The 16282-nt window shown below is 42.1% G+C and overlaps 1 protein-coding gene across 1 annotated transcript in view; it reads left to right on the top strand.

The window, feature by feature from the left end:
- The window catches only part of zfhx3b (zinc finger homeobox 3b), a 126543-nt gene that overhangs the window by 100874 nt on the left and 9387 nt on the right, over nt 1-16282 (top strand). The window contains exons 6-10 of the mRNA XM_017032549.2: nt 843-950; nt 9216-9352; nt 9644-9844; nt 12297-12420; nt 12855-16280. Of these exons, the coding sequence (XP_016888038.1) occupies nt 843-950; nt 9216-9352; nt 9644-9844; nt 12297-12420; nt 12855-16280 (3996 nt within the window). The remainder of the gene's footprint in view (nt 1-842; nt 951-9215; nt 9353-9643; nt 9845-12296; nt 12421-12854; nt 16281-16282) is intronic.

Consider the following 16282-nt stretch of genomic DNA (forward strand, 5'->3'; position numbering starts at 1 on the left):
ATCTGTTTTTGCTATCTTTTCCTCTGCGTGTTACTTACAAATGGCATTATCGGATATCCATTGTTTGGACTTCAATGCTCCTAAATGGTCTGATATATTGAGCCGAGGCTTTTAAGGTGGTTACAGGGGATTTCTGCCTTTAACTTGGCATAAAAATAAAATGAATTGTGGCTTTGAAAGTTTTAAATATTTATGATTTTTTTTTTTTTATTCCTGGCAATAGCAGTGCCAAAGAGGGAAAGTGAAAATGAGTCCTGTGTTATGGAGTAGTGAAGTAGTACAGCAGACTGCAGCAGCAGAGGACAGTTATGAATGTGTGTGTGTGTGTGTGTGTTTGCTTTCATGTGTGTGACAAGGACAATAGAAACGGGTCCAGTGTAAAATCTTCCTCTGGAAGAAAACATCCCTGAGTCACTTTTCCATATGTTCACTTTGAACCACGTGTGCATTATTTTCAGCACTTTTGCGCTTCTATAAAAAACGAAGCTGTCATAGTTGTGGCGTGGTGTTTAATGCAAAGAGAAACACAGTGCATTAAAGCCACACACAATAACCAAACTATCTTCGTAACACCATTGTGCCTCGGCCCTTTTCCTCCTCTATACCGCCACTGGGATTTTTCAATTCTTGTCAGAATGAATTTCACAGCCCTGATCACACAGCACAGGACGCAGAGCAGGAGCCGGAGTCTGCCCTCTTTGTCTGCTCGCCTTGCAACTGTGTGTCAGCAAATGTAATTGTTGCGAGCTCCTATAGAAAAAAATCGCTGCCGTCCCTTTAAGTGCTTCCACCAATTCTGATGGCGTGGTGATTTACATATCCCGTCCTCCCTCCCCCTGCAGGAGAGCTGAGCGAGGATGTGGAGGCTGCTAGTGAGACCACCACAGACCAGGAGGACCAAACCAAAGACAGAGAAAGTGGGGGGGAGAAGGAGCTCACCAAAGGGACAGGTAAGGCCAATATTTGCACCACATACACTTAGGGAACATTTATCCACAAGAAGCACGTGGTCCTGCTCCTGAACCATGATTTAGTTAGATGACAGTCTTTAAACCAACGCACTGACTGTCTTTGATGCACTAAACTCCCAAAAACTCTGTTTGGTTTCACACTGGCTGCATCAAAATGCATTGAATTACACACACTATACAAACACACACACACACACTTCAGTCTAGCAGTTAGCAGAAATGTCCAGGTGAAATGTTACTCAAGTGTTTCGTTCACTCCCGAGCTGCTGTGATCAGATAAAGGCCTCTGAGCGTGAAACCAGTTGAGCCGCGGGCCATGTTTGTTTTCACGTCTTCACACTGATTTTTCCAGTTTGATGACGCACACCTACTCACTCACCGGAACACAAACCAAACACCTGTCTGTTCTTTATTGTTCTCAGATCATGCTGGTTTTATCTGTGGACGTTTTTTTAATTGACAGGTGAAGGTGAGGTCTCCTAAGCATGGGTGGGTGGGGTCTGTGAGTTGGGAGGAGGAGCATTAGGCAGAAGTATTCCAGGCATCTTTAAGCATTTTCAACTCTCCATCAGACCCAGGGATTGGGGTCAGTGCACTTTTGTTTTGGAGGCGTGGTTGTGGAGTGTTGTGTTTGGGAGCTGTCCCGGAAAAGACGCTTGACGGTGAAAGGGAAGAAGCAACTTTATTCAATGGGAGTTTGTTTACTGCTTATAAGTGGCGTATAAGAACAATGTGTTTGTACACAATTCATTTTACATTGTTAGAGAAATAATTGATTTAGACTAGTTTGCAGTGATGGTATTTAAGTAACAAAAGTATTTGTCAAAAAACTTCCACTTATTGTGTAGACCTGGAGTCAAGCACGTGCACCTATGCTTTAGTAACAGCTTTTTATTTTTGACTGAGTCTTTTCTAGATTTGAAAACAAACACTACTCTGACCATTTGAGAATTTAAAGTAGATACTGTGGTAAAAGAGAGAGAGAGAAAAAAACCCAAATCCTGACGATAACGACACGTAGCAGAAACAGGCATGAAGAGCTGCCGTTCACTTGTCAAACTTCTTGTGCTATCGCAGAATGTTTTGATTTACACTCGTCAGGTTAAACGCTTGAAAACAATTCAGACCTTTTGCGAAGCCACGTTTTTTTTTTGTCCATGAAGTGCTGGAAAAAAAGAGAGAAAACTTCATCATAGTGTTTGAAGCCCGGCGTTTGCAAAATGTCTTTGATATTCGAACTTCTATTTTAAATGAGGCTGAGTTGTTTGTGCTCTTTGAAAGGGCGACACTCTTCTTTGATGGGGAGAAATAATCATATGCATGCCTGACTGAATATGGCTAAAAGTATGTTTTAGCACATCAAAATAAAGCACTTTAAAAAGCATTAAAATGAGCCGGCCGATTAATAATTCACTCATACCTGTGGTGCACAGGAAGACGACTCCTCACATTAGGATTCCTCCTTTTTGAAAGGCATGCAATTTGATACAAGCATATTCAGTTCTTTTTCCTCCCCGCTGTCAGTCGCTAATCACCAAATAAGTGTGTTTCTGTGTTTTCACAAAGGAAATATGTGCTTGCATATGAAAAATTTACAGCTTCCCAGCAGCTTATTAGAAACACTTACTTAAAAATAGCATGTGCATTAGTGAAACCAGGGCCTGAGGTTTTGTTTGATGTCAGAGTAAAGGTGGGTGAGGGAGACGGGGCGGTGGGTTCAGGCCTGTGTTGTCAGCGAAAGCTAGAGAGCTGTGGTTTAATGGACGGGGTCATGTTTTGTATCTTCAACTTTTTTGTTTGTGTTGATGACTACAGTCGGTATGTAAAACAAGCAAACACAACCAAACTTGTGGGCCATAAAAAAAATGCGACACCTGCAGTCGGTAAACACAGGGTCACCTGTTTGGGCACGTGTTTGTCTGAAGGTGTTTGTACAGTAGACGCACAAATGTTTTCTGTCTTAGACTATACGGCGAGCGAACGTCACAGGCAACCTGTTATTCATGTGAACGCCGCTCAGTCTCCCACCGTCTGTTTTTGTGAGGTCCGTCATTAGAAGAACTGAAGCACTTCTTCTCGTCGCTGTCATGTAGCTGTTGAAACAGAGCACAACATTGTTCCTTTTACAAATGACAGTGACTGTCAGACAGGCAGCACCAGTGAACACAGGAGAGGGGGGAGAAAAAAGCTTCTCTTCTTTTTAAAGCCACTGTCAATCTTCCTCTCTCCTCCTTGTTCCTGCGCTCCTCAGTGTTCATTAAAATCATTTAAAGATACACCAGCAGCCTTTGTCAAATGCATATGTAGTTGGCAGGCCGTCCGTGGAAGGATGCCTTCATTGTTTAGACGTTTTTTTATTTATCTCTAAAACAATACATCTGTGTGTTCAGACCTGATGTAAATGTCACACGCTTCTCACCCCGCCAGCAATATGTGTTGTCACACTTGTGTTTGTTATTCAGTGTATTATCAACTATACCATCATAGGAAGAGGTACCAGTGAAATATTTGAAGGTAAATGTATTTCTTCACTGATGTCCGTGGCGGCTGGGGCTATTTAAATACGCAGACATGACTAGTGATTTGAAGGGTCATTTTTAATGCTGCTTATAAAATATGTATAACAAGACAGTCGTGGGTTGAGTTGGATTTTTCTCACACCGTCGTCACCAGCCCAGAGACTACACTAATGAAAGGAAGAGGGGCTGCGTACAGTGGGGTCCTTAGCTTCATTAACACAGGTGGTGTACTGCAGAGACGCGGCGTAAATACACACAGGCTGAAAGGAGGAGAAGGTTAGGGAAGAAAGGAGGAGAAGGTAAGGGAAGAAGGAGAGAGGGACAAAATGAATAATGCACGTGCAAATGGGATGCATTGCAATGTAAAACTAAATACATGTATGAGCAAAGGCTGTTTGAGGGATGAGACTGTCTCCATGCTCATCGAGGAGGACGATGATGATGTGTAGTTGTTCTTTCTTTTGTCTTTTCTTGAGTTTCATCTATTTTAGACAGAGTATTGTATGTCGGAAAATATATTTCAGAGAAGATCAGTCACCTTCTAAATCCTGATAATGAACTGATTAACTTCTAGTTAGAGGATGAATAATAAAATAAGTACACATATACACAATAGTAAATACTAATTAATTTGACTCTGTGTTTATTCAATGAATTCCTAACAGTTATGACCTCAGTTTTATTCATATATTTTTTTTAAATAAATACAATCCTTTTTACTTTGTAATCACATGCTCCTCAGAACTTTGTCTCTACTTGCATTTGTTCAACTATTACTATGGTATTTTATAGTATTCGAGTGTATTTCAGCACCCATTTCAAAATGGTCAGAAGAAATGGATATTCTGATATAAAACCTCATTGTTTGTGTACTTGTACTGAACTGTGTGGCTGAGGCTGCTGTGTACTCTGGAGATGAGGATTCCGTCTGTGCAGTGAACCTGTTGGTTAGCATCCCCTAGATGCGGCATTGTGGCATTGCACTTTGCATTAATTTTTACCCTGCTTCACACGGAGCCTTAGTCTGTCCCCTGGTGCTGCTCACTCACCAACAGACAAACCAACGGTTGTAAATGATCCTCCACACAGCGGTGCAGATATGTAGATTTAATATTAGCTGTGGCTGCAATGACCTGCTCATGGTTAGTTACAATCAAATTATTCAGGTTTATGTTATTGTTGTTCTAAGACGGGGGACATTCACTGCGGTGGTGATTTGTTAGTGCTTTTTAAACACTAAGTAGTATAAGAAATCAGCAGACGACGCAGTAAAATTGTTTACATATGCATATCACGTCCCTGGAGTACTTGTCATCCCTCAAATTATAATTCCTTTTGTCTTTGAAGATAATAGGCCATAAATTGTCCTTGTTTGTGAGCCAACTCCCTGAAAGCTGTGTTTATGGGCTTTACCACAGGACGTCTAATGGCCGAGCACCAGTGCAGTGTGTCTGAGTGTCCTAGAAAGGTGAAGCTAATCTAATCCTACTGCTCACTGGCCTGGAAATTACAAAATGCTGCTGCTAATTAACAAGCCTCTCACTGTCTTGATGGTGGCTCACGGACCGGTCTTCACTTGTGGTCAAGTCGTTCGCCTGAACATGTATGATTGTTTCTCTTTGAGGAAACGTCCGCAGCCATTCTCACTCCATCTGAATACAACTCCTGCAACAATTTTTGTAACCAACCATTGCTTCCCTTTACTGACAAAAAAAGTCAGTAGTCATCATTCACGTGGTCTATTTTCAATGTGTTTTTAAAAAACATAACATAAGAAAAAAAAAGAAAAAGAAAAAAAAACACAGGCCGAGGGCAGTGTCACAGCAGACAAACAGAAACTTTCTTCTTTGTGAGATAATAAAATAACTGAGAGGATAACTTGACTTGAATGAGTGCTTTTTTTAAAAAAAAGTATACTGTCCCTTTAAGATACAGTATAGACATGAACCGACAAATGATCTGTTTGTCTTGCAAATTATCCTATAAATACATCAAATTTGTGAAGAATTGTGTTCTTTTTTGTTTTGATTTTGACCCAAAACTACCAACAGGACTGGAACATTGTTCTCCTAATACTCTGTGTACTGACGTTATATTTAAATAACGACCCGACTTTGGAGAAGAGACGAGACACTCAAGCCTTGTTTGCATCACATTAGGAACATGTAGCCCAGTGGATCATCTCCATATTAATGTCCAGTTTTGCATATGGAACAGAGAGAAAGGAGAAAAAGCAGGAAGTCCTCAGAGAAAAGGTGAAGGGTTTTATTTTTTGTTTCTGAAGTAGGGAAATTACCTGACACATTTTAGGAATATTCATAGGAATTCATGTGTGTGTGTATAAAAACTACACCGTGATATGATGTGTTTAACTGTAATAAGGTGGCAGAGGCTCATTGGTTGATGATCCCATGTTGAGGTAGGAAGAAAATATCCTCTCCCCCGTTTCCTTGTTATTCACACTTGAGTAGTAGATGTAGAGACAATATAACCTTTCCCAAGGACAACACCAGTAAATGGCAGCCGTGATTGCACTTGTGGGACCTTTGAATGGCAGCCGTGGCAGTCGAGCCACTGCTGTTAATTCAGTCTGCACCGTGTCACTCACTCTGACCGGCAGCCATCTTTTTCTCCTCTTGAAAGCTCAGTGAGGATGTGATTGCTCTAAAGGCCATTGCCGTGTACCGACGGCCCCTCCGCTGCCTGGATAATTCAACCCAGATAGGTGAGACAAGGTGCCAAACTCCAATTCACTTACGGGACTTGGCAGCACAAAAGCCTGTGATTTACGGAAAAGGGACATGAATTAATAATAACCTAATTGACTCTTAGTTTTTCCCCTCTTGCTCGGCCTTTTGTGCTTTCAAACAAAAGGCTGCTGTGTTCGTTGGACGGGAGAGGTTTGGTGTAGATGAGGTATCTGTACAATGACCAGGCAGCAGAGGTCAGGGTAACAGACTCTCAGCAGATATTAAGGGCGTTTAACAGAGGATAATGGTTTCTCTCTTTTGTTCTACACCCGGGACGAGCTGCGAAAGTTTAAATACACGTGGGCTGCCGGGATATTCTAGAAGCTCTTCGCAGCCTGTCATGGAAGAGTCAGTGAGAGCGGTCTGCGTGTGAGTCTATACGATGAAAGTTATCATTTACAGAATGAATAAATGTTGTAACTACAGGTTAAACCTTGTGACGCAGGCGGTGGAGTCTGTGGAGTTCACTGCTGTGATCGCTCTCATTTAGCCACCGTTCTTATCTTATTGTAGATCCTTGTCTCTTACTAGTTGTGAGCACTCTCTCTCCACACACACACGTAGCCACACACAGTGCAGTTGTTCTCCGTGTCATCCTCACGACCCCATTGTTTCGCTCACTTTTTTTTTCCCAGCACCCTTGACAAAGTACAACAGGATACAGTAGTTGGATGTTAGTCACAGTGGCCGTGATGGTGTCAGGGTGTGAGATTCTCAGGAGACGCCGATTGATCAGATTTATGAAGTCCTAATTGTCCGTGACGAGAGACTGCATCAGAGCGAGCTCCACGCCGTCTCCATCTGTCCCCTTTACTCACTCACACTTCAACGTAAAATGTCCTGATCTGCTGTGCTTCTCTACAGCACGTTAACAGCTTGGTGCAGCACTTCTGTGCTAATTGATTACCTGTGGAAGTGGTGCGTACCTACAGTCAATTATGATTGTTGTCCTAATCAGCTAAGAGCATACTTTGTTCCACATATCATTTAAAAAAAAAGAATGTGATTATGTGTTATTGCAATTAAAACTACTTGATGACTTGAACTAATTCAGGTGAAGTTGTTCCTAATTGTTTTCTACTAAGAGCCTGGTGAGTTTATGGAAATTCTATTTATTAATTTTTAAATGAAAGGAATAAAAATAATGTCACCTGCTTCTGTGGTTTAAATGTACTGTATGTGTAATTTTCAGAAAATGGAAATGATGTGAAAATTCATATTTTCAGTTTGTACATTAAGTGCTAACAAGATTGGATAAAAAGCGACAGACAGTGGACAGAAGCAACGATGGCTTCTCAGTTTCTACAGTTATACAGTTATGATCTTCAGTTAGTATTATTGTGAAAATGTCCAGGTACTAAAAGCAGTGAAGTAGAACAGACTCGTGTGTGTTTTCCTGAGAGTGTATAAAATTATGGTGTAGGCTAAGAAGGTGATAAAAATGGTCAAATAAACTGAACTGACCACATGACAGTCCTGGTTTTCCTGAAGAGAGGAGTTCAGTTTGGAGCTACGGTGACTACAGTCAAGCTGAAGAGCAGGGATTTGTGGAGAACTGGGAGGTTAATGTCAGGGAATGGGAGGTTCCTTTTGTTTAACATTCCCTTTGTTTATTGGTGGATGTGTTTAATGGGATTGACTCTGACTGGACCCTAATAGGGCCTCCCAGGCTGATCCTGGTGTCTCTGGAAGATCTCCCATGCTGCTCTGTCCACAGCTAGCTCCCCCACGGTGTAATCAACTCAGCTGCCCTTAACCTGATTGTAGCTGACATCCTAATGTCCAGAACAGGAGCGTGGTCAGCCCCACTTAACCTGACCCCTTGGCCAAACCTCCCCTCCCTCACTGGTGCCCCCTATTCTCAATTTGCCCTTGTGGGACTCTACAAATCAGGGTAAATTTAACTCTTTATGGCCTTGTTAGAGGTGAGCAGGACACCTCCTCATGATTCTCAGTGGATTATTTCAATTGGTGACAGAGCACGATGTGACTGCAGCCCTCAGGATGGAGCTCCTCTGTGAAACTGGCCTTAACTAACAAAGTGTTAGTGAAGCTCAGGTGAGCTTGTTTGGAGGAGGGACCGCTTTTTGACCTTTACATTTTTTTAAAATAACGTTTGCATGATCAGATATGTGCAGATTGTTTCAGCAGATATAGGAAATATAATAAACACATTATTGTTGGTCCGTTCCAGAGACAGCGTACTCTAGTGTGGTCATGTCCTGTACACAATTACACTTGGGAATTTGATGAAATGTGACTTCTTTCATGCCCTACTAATCCTCAGGATTAATAAAAATCTATGATTTTCAAGAAAGTTCACATTTTGCTTGAGGGTTCGGAAGGAATTTTCCAATCTTCCTGTCCTATTTTTTTTTCCTTTGTCACAGTTCACTTACACAGCTCTTTAGTACGTTAGAGAGAAGCTGGGCTTGCTGCAGAAATGCAGGTCAAATGTAGAGTTTCCCTGGCATTGACCTGCTTATGGAAACATGGAGCAGGGGATTTCCCAAGTGTTGAACCGAAGCCTCTTTTTGATTGAAAGAATGCCCAGGAATCTTTCACAATTAATCCCTCGGTGTATAAACCCGATTTCAAAAGTGTTAAATCATAAGCCATCTCGGACGTTTTGTAATTGTGTTCAGAACAAAACGGTGTTTATTTAAATTTTTTAGTGAGCTCATAGCTTATTAGTTTATCTGGTCTCATGTGGACTGAAAATATGCAGTGGTGTGAAACCTAAAGCTGCACCCTGTGGTAAACTAATATTTCTGCTGGCTGTGTACTGTGTAGTGTTGTGTGATAACTTGTCAAGTCATCACTCAGGGAAGCACTTTCACTGCACGCCTCCTGTTACATGCATTTTCTTTTCTCCAGAAGTTGTTTATCAACTGTTATCAGCTGACATCCAACCAGGAATTCTCAGCCTCACGTTTGTGCTCCTCTCTTGTCTGTGTGTCTTTCCACATGTTCAGCTCTGTCAAGCCACTTGGAACAACAGCAGACTGAATCCCAAACCCCCTCCAAGAGGCCCTCGTCAAGGTCAGAGCCATCGGACAGCACTCTCTCACCGAAACGTCCCAGAACAGCTGAGAAGAACGCCTCAGAGCAGGTAGGTTTTCACCTGGTCATCCAAAGTCTTTAAACAACACAAATGATCATCTCCACTATTGTAATAGGTCATTTGAAATAGCAACAGCAACATACATTTTAGTATTTTGCAAAAACATGATACTTTGAAGTTGGTGCTAATATTCAGTAGTGCTCCGCATAATATTTTCTTTGTTATCAGAGAGGTCGTTCAGTTTAGGGTTGGGGGAGTCTTTAGGAAAGGCAGGTCACAGCCAGATCTTCATACTCACCACAAACTAACCAGTCTCCCTCCGTCTCCACCCCGACCCAGATGTACCAGTGCCCCTACTGCAAGTTCACCAACACAGATCTGAACCGCCTCAGAATGCACGTGATGACACAACACTCGGTCCAGCCTATGTTACGATGCCCGCTCTGCCAGGACACGCTCAACAACAAGATCCACCTGCAGTTCCACCTCACACACCTCCACAGCGTGGCCCCTGACTGTGTGGACAAGCTAATTGCCACCGTAAGTCTTTGAGTTTGTGTCTCATGCTTCGAGTTTGTGTTTGTGTGTGTAATTGGGTTTGTGGCGGTGGGAGAGGTAAGATTTACGCACTCGTTTTCTCTCACCTGGGTTCACATCTCTCTGTTAGATGGGTGTTTGTACACAATGTTCTAACTTGTAATCCAGCCCTGGACTAAGTGAAATACACAAGTACTTTAGGTAAGGCATCGTCCACATTTAGTCAGACAGTTAATTTATTTAATCTTTGTTAGTCAGACAGTCTCATTTAGATCTAGATCTTTCCTCGAGACCAAACCTGGCACTAATAGCCTCCCAGATAATGCATCGCACTGATCTACATTCTAATACAAACACTATCCATGACCTATGAGCCTGTCATTATTTGTAGTGAAAGTGGTTATTTTGTGTTAGGGGCCAGCAAACCAAATCTATGGACACACAGCCAGACAAGTCAAGGAGGGTGTGTGAAAATTCAAGGATGCCAAATAGACAAGTCAGTCCCCATCAGTCAGTTATACCCTGTTCACCCAGCTGTGGGAACAATTATCATTCATGTCCTTGCCTCCTGAAATTGCCAACATTCAGTCTTTTATCAAACACAAAGAATTCTGTTCATTTTAAAATGTCTGCAGGCAATCCCATTGGCTCATTTGAATAAATCGACCCTTTTAAGAGTCATATTTCTTCCTCCTTTTCCCCCTTTCAGTAACACTTCCATTATTGTACACCCTTTTTAGTTGTCTTCAGATAACAGTCAGGAGAGCAATTGATGTTGTCTGTTTTTTTTTACCAGAGGATATTTTTGACTATGTCACAGTTTGGTAAACCACGTCGCATAAAATAATTGAATTTTTTGCCTAAAAAACTAAAGAAATAAAGGTAAGGAGTTTTAAGGACAGCTCAAATTTGGTGTCAACATTTAGGTTAGCTCCTGCAGGAACATTATGTGTAAATTCTATAATGCTTGCTGTTTGATTTGGGTGATTGCTGACCCTGAGGCCTCGGAGACAGATTTACATCAGCTGCAGTGCACCGGCACAACCGTTTCTACCACCAGAGAACATTTTCCTTGCTTCCTTTAATACTCATCAAGGTGTAATAAAATTTTACTCTCCTTCTTTTCTTGTAAATCACTGAGCAAATTTTTGTTCTCTTCTATCCTGCGAAGCCGAATAGGTTGCTGAACAATCACTGAGTAAGAAATGGCTGTCTGCTGCCTAGCCATCTTCATCCTCCATCTAGAAAGTAAATGGCAAGCACATTAGTATGGTAGACGGCAATATTTATTTCTTTTATAGGAGGTTGTAATGTACTGGTCCACTATAAGAGTACTGTGTAAAACAGAGGTAATATAACACACATTAAAGCAGCACCTTTTTATAACTGCTGAATGCAGAAAGGTACTTTATCCTGCTCACATGTCTGAGAGGAGAAGTGTAATTAATTCTGAAATAGGTGACTTTTATTTCTTGTCAAGCACGCATAATGACGCGTTCACTCATCCACCTCCATTCACCTTTTGTCTTTGCATCCACTCCTGTATGCCCCGTGCCTCTCATGGCTGCCTGTATCGTATATAGACCATATTACCCATGCAATAAATATGATATGATGTATGCGTGCACATATGGAACGTTGCGTTTACTCCTGTCTCGTGTTCTCTGTGTCAAAGGAAATGGGGGGAAAATATGCATTTTATTTATTCTTACACTGGCTAGATGATTGTGAACTTTCCTTTTGTTTTTTATGATGGTACCGTGCTTTTTACCGTTGAGCTGCACCAGTTTTTGTGGCTTTCTACAAAAGTTTCCATCTTATTTCTGTTTATTCTGAGTGGAGAGATAAAAATGTGTTAAAATACTGTATATCCATAGTTTAAGCTACAAGTTGTTTCATCACTTCAAACCAGATGCATGTTGTTGTTTTTTGTATGTGCTTGTTGTGTTGTCTGTGACTGAGATTAGCATTTTAGCTAATGAGTTATTTTGTGTGGTGATTTGCCAAAGTTTACTATTATAATAAAAATACTTATAATAGAGACTTATAATTAGACTTTGTGCTTTGATTTCACATCAAAGGACATCAATTCTATTTTCATTTTAGCAAGTTAATTATTAGTGTTAACCTCTAAAATACTTGATAACTGTGCATTATGTTAATTTTTTTAATATTTGCCTCATAATGGCCCATAAGTAGTTATTTTGTTCAACCACAAAAGGCAGTAGGTGGTGCATTAATTTCTTTAGTGAATGTTAAAGCTTCCACATGAGACCATACAACCCCCCATTCATTATTTATGTTTGTGCATTAAAAAAGATTAAGGAACTGTTTTCACTCTTACTTTATTAACACACTAACCTTTTTTCTCCCCAACCTTTCCTAGCATCCCCATAAAAATCATTGTTCCTCGAGATAATGTCGACTCAAACCTCTTTGTTATGTGTTTTTCCAGGTGACAGCAACTGAAGTACTGCCAGCCAGCATGTTCATACCTGTTCCTAGTCCAGACAAGGAGTGTCAGAGCACCCCTCACTCTACAGCTAACTCTAACTCTGAGGATACGAAGAAACAAAATGGTGAGCTATGAAAAATCTGGGGTGATTTGAAGTGATTTAGTTCTATCCTCATTTAAAAATATTTACTTAAAGCTTTGATGCTTGTGATCTGTGGTAAGTCAATTGACTGGAAGTCCTGATTATATTTAAAGGATTGTTTCTCAGAAGTGTTTTGGCAGAAAGAGCAGTTTAAGATGATTGTTTACAGTAGTATACACTCATGTGGTTTAGGATCTTTAGATTACATACTAATGTTTCCCGTGTACTGTATGTAAGTGTGAGTGGAAGGGTGTAAATAGGCTATATAAATATGGTGTAAACACATTTCCTCATGAACTATGATTCATACGTATGATTTAGAATTATTTTTCCATATGTTTACCACATTCACAATAATTGATAATTCTGTGAAAATATAGGGATTTAAGAATGTCTTTTGTCAATTTAATGTACAGATGCCTCAGACGCTGATCCAGGGAAAGGACTGTCATTCCACGCAGAAATAGCTGAAGCTTGCAAGTCCCCAGTAGAGGAACAGCAGTCAGAAAAGGATGATCCAACGGGATTTCTGTGCTGGAAGAAGGGTTGTAACCAGGTGTTCAAATCCTCCAACTCCCTTCAGTTGCACTTCAATGAGGTTCACAACAAAAGACCCCAGTTGCCTGTGTCAGATCGCCATGTCTACAAGTATCGTTGTAACCAGTGCAGCCTGGCCTTCAAGACTGTGGAGAAACTACAACTTCATTCCCAGTACCATGTCATCAGAGCAGCTACAATGTGCTGCCTCTGTCAGAGAAACTTCAGAACACTGCAGGCTTTGAAGAAGCATTTAGAAACCAGTCACCTGGAGCTCAGTGAGGCTGATATTCAGCAACTTTACGGAGGCCTATTGATGAACGGTGACATTACAGTAATCGGGGATCCTTCTTTCGGTGAGGAACACGGGAGTCTGGGAGAAGATGACAAAGATGGCGATGAAAGTGACCCAGAGGAAAAACAAAGTCCCACTGGCAGTGACTCTGGTTCACTGCAGGAAGATTCTGGATCTGAACCTAAACGTGCTTTGCCATTCAGAAAGGGACCTAACTTTACCATGGAGAAGTTCTTGGACCCTTCTCGTCCTTTCAAGTGCACTGTATGCAAAGAGTCTTTTACACAAAAGAACATTCTTCTCGTTCACTATAACTCTGTCTCCCACCTTCACAAGGTGAAAAGGGCTCTCCAGGAGTCCACCACCGGTCAACCTGAGCCGACAAGTAGTCCTGACAACAAGCCATTCAAATGCAGCACTTGTAACGTGGCATATAGCCAGAGTTCCACTCTTGAGATTCACATGCGTTCGGTTCTACATCAGACTAAAGCCAGGGCAGCTAAACTAGAAGCAGTGGGAGCTGGGGGTATAACTAGCTCTTCAAGTGCCCTTGGATTAAGCAGTGGAGGTTCCAGCATCAGCACTTCAACATCAAGTTCCAATACAGCTACAAACTCAAGTACTTGTTCGACCAACCACAATTCTTCGGGGTCTCAACCAACTCAAAGTATTTTTGGAGGTAACCATGTGAGCCAGACTCATTCTAATGAAAACCAGGGGAATTCATCAGCCAGCTGTCGTTCCTCACCGTCTGAGAACCATGAGGTGAAAAAGAGCAAATTTGCAGATATGCTCTCGGCCAGGAGTCAGCAACAACAGCAACAACAACAACTTCAGCAACAGCAGCAACAGCAATTGGCTCAAGCGCAAGCCCAAGCTCAAGCTCAGCTCCAGCAAGAGCTCCAACAGCAGGCTGCCTTATTACAGTCCCAGCTCTTTAACCCAGCACTTCTGCAGCATTTCCCGATGACAGCTGATGCACTTCTCCCCCTTCAACAGCAGCAATTGCTCTTCCCTTTTTATATTCCTGGAGCAGAATTTCAGCTGAACCCAGAAATAAACCTCAGTAATTCGGCACTTGGCATAGCAGGATCATCTTCCTCCTCACGATTGGAGGATCTAAAAAACTCAGCTCAGCAGGCCCAACAGAGCTGTCTGCAGCAGCAGTTGATGCACCATCATCTTCAGCAGCAGCAGCAGCAGCAACAACAGTCTCACTCCCAGGCTCAGGGTCAAATGATGCATCTGCAGCAGAGTGGATCTCTTCCACAACAGGCTGAAAAAAAGCAGAAAATGTCCCTGTTACACAGCGAAAAAGACAAAGATGCACAAAGAGAAAAGGACACAACTGTTAAAATTGAAGACAGCATCCACAAAGATGCTACAGAAAATAAGCTGAAAGAAAAGGACATTCAGCATATTTCCCTCAACATAAGCCATGATACTGGATTTCCTCCGCCAAGAATTGCTTCAGATGCTCGAGGAAATGCAACCAAAGCTCTGCTGGAAAATTTCGGGTTTGAGTTAGTCATTCAGTACAATGAAAATAAACAGAAGGCTCAGAAGAAGAACGGTGGTCCTACAGGATCAAATGGGTCAGGTGGGATAACAAGAGTGGTAGATCCTGTGGAGGGACTGGAAAAACTGGAATGTGAAGCCTGTGGCAAGCTTTTCTCAAACATACTGATTCTGAAAAGTCACCAGGAGCATATCCATCAGGCCTTTTTCCCATTTCGATTCCTTGAGAGGTTTGCAAAGGAATACAGAGAGCAGTATGATAAACTCTACCCACTGAGACCATCAACACCAGAGGCTGCACCAGCTCCACCACCACCACCTCCCCCACCACCACCACCTCCTCCTCCACCCCAAAGAGCTCCTACACCAAATATTCCTGTAACTGCTGCATCCCTAACCCCTCCCACTGTACCTCCCCCACAGCCACAAGTTTCAATGACACAGATCCCCATGCCAATGGATTTGCCTCTGTTTTCACCACTCATGATGCAACCTATGTCCCTTCAGTCTTTGCCCACTCACTTGCCTCCCCAGTTATCATCAGTTGAGCCAAGCCTTGCCTCAGACCTGGCACAGCTGTACCAACAACAGCTCACACCTGCTATGCTCCAACAGCAGCAGAACAAAAGGCCACGAACGCGGATCACAGATGACCAGCTGAGGGTCCTGCGACAGTACTTTGACATTAACAATTCACCAAATGAGGAACAAATTAAAGAGATGGCAGATAAGTCAGGGCTGCCACAAAAAGTGATTAAACACTGGTTTAGAAATACACTTTTTAAAGAGCGACAACGCAACAAAGACTCGCCCTACAACTTCAATAATCCACCAATTACCACTCTAGATGATGTAAAAATTGATTCAAAGCCTCCTTCTCCTGAACCACAGAAACAGGAATTCTATGGAAGTAAGAGATCTTCCAGAACCCGGTTTACTGACTACCAGCTAAGAGTGCTACAAGACTTTTTTGATGCCAATGCTTATCCTAAAGATGATGAATTTGAACAACTCTCCAATCTTCTGAGCCTCCCCACACGTGTTATTGTTGTGTGGTTCCAAAATGCTCGCCAGAAGGCCAGAAAAAATTATGAAAACCAGGGAGAAGGTAGCAAAGACGGTGAAAGAAGAGAACTGTCAAATGACCGCTATATACGTACATCCAATTTGAATTACCAGTGCAAGAAATGCAGTCTGGTCTTCCAGAGAATATTTGATCTGATTAAGCACCAAAAGAAGCTGTGCTACAAAGATGAAGATGAGGATGGGCAGTCAGATAGCCAAAATGAGGACTCAATAGATCTTTCCCAAGAATGTTATACTCCCTCTGGGACTTCTTGTCACACTCCAATTCCCTCCTCTTCAAGCCTATGCCCACTTCCACCCTCTTCATCCACATTCTCACACCTACCATCTACTGAAAAGGAGGATGCCTCACCAGCGACCACCTCGACCCTGCATGAAGAAAAGCCCAAACAGTTACCAGATGTTTCT

The sequence above is a fragment of the Cynoglossus semilaevis genome, chromosome 5 (genome assembly GCF_000523025.1).
Source record: "Cynoglossus semilaevis isolate Cse_v1.0 chromosome 5, Cse_v1.0, whole genome shotgun sequence".
Taxonomy (NCBI): Eukaryota; Metazoa; Chordata; class Actinopteri; order Pleuronectiformes; family Cynoglossidae; genus Cynoglossus; species Cynoglossus semilaevis.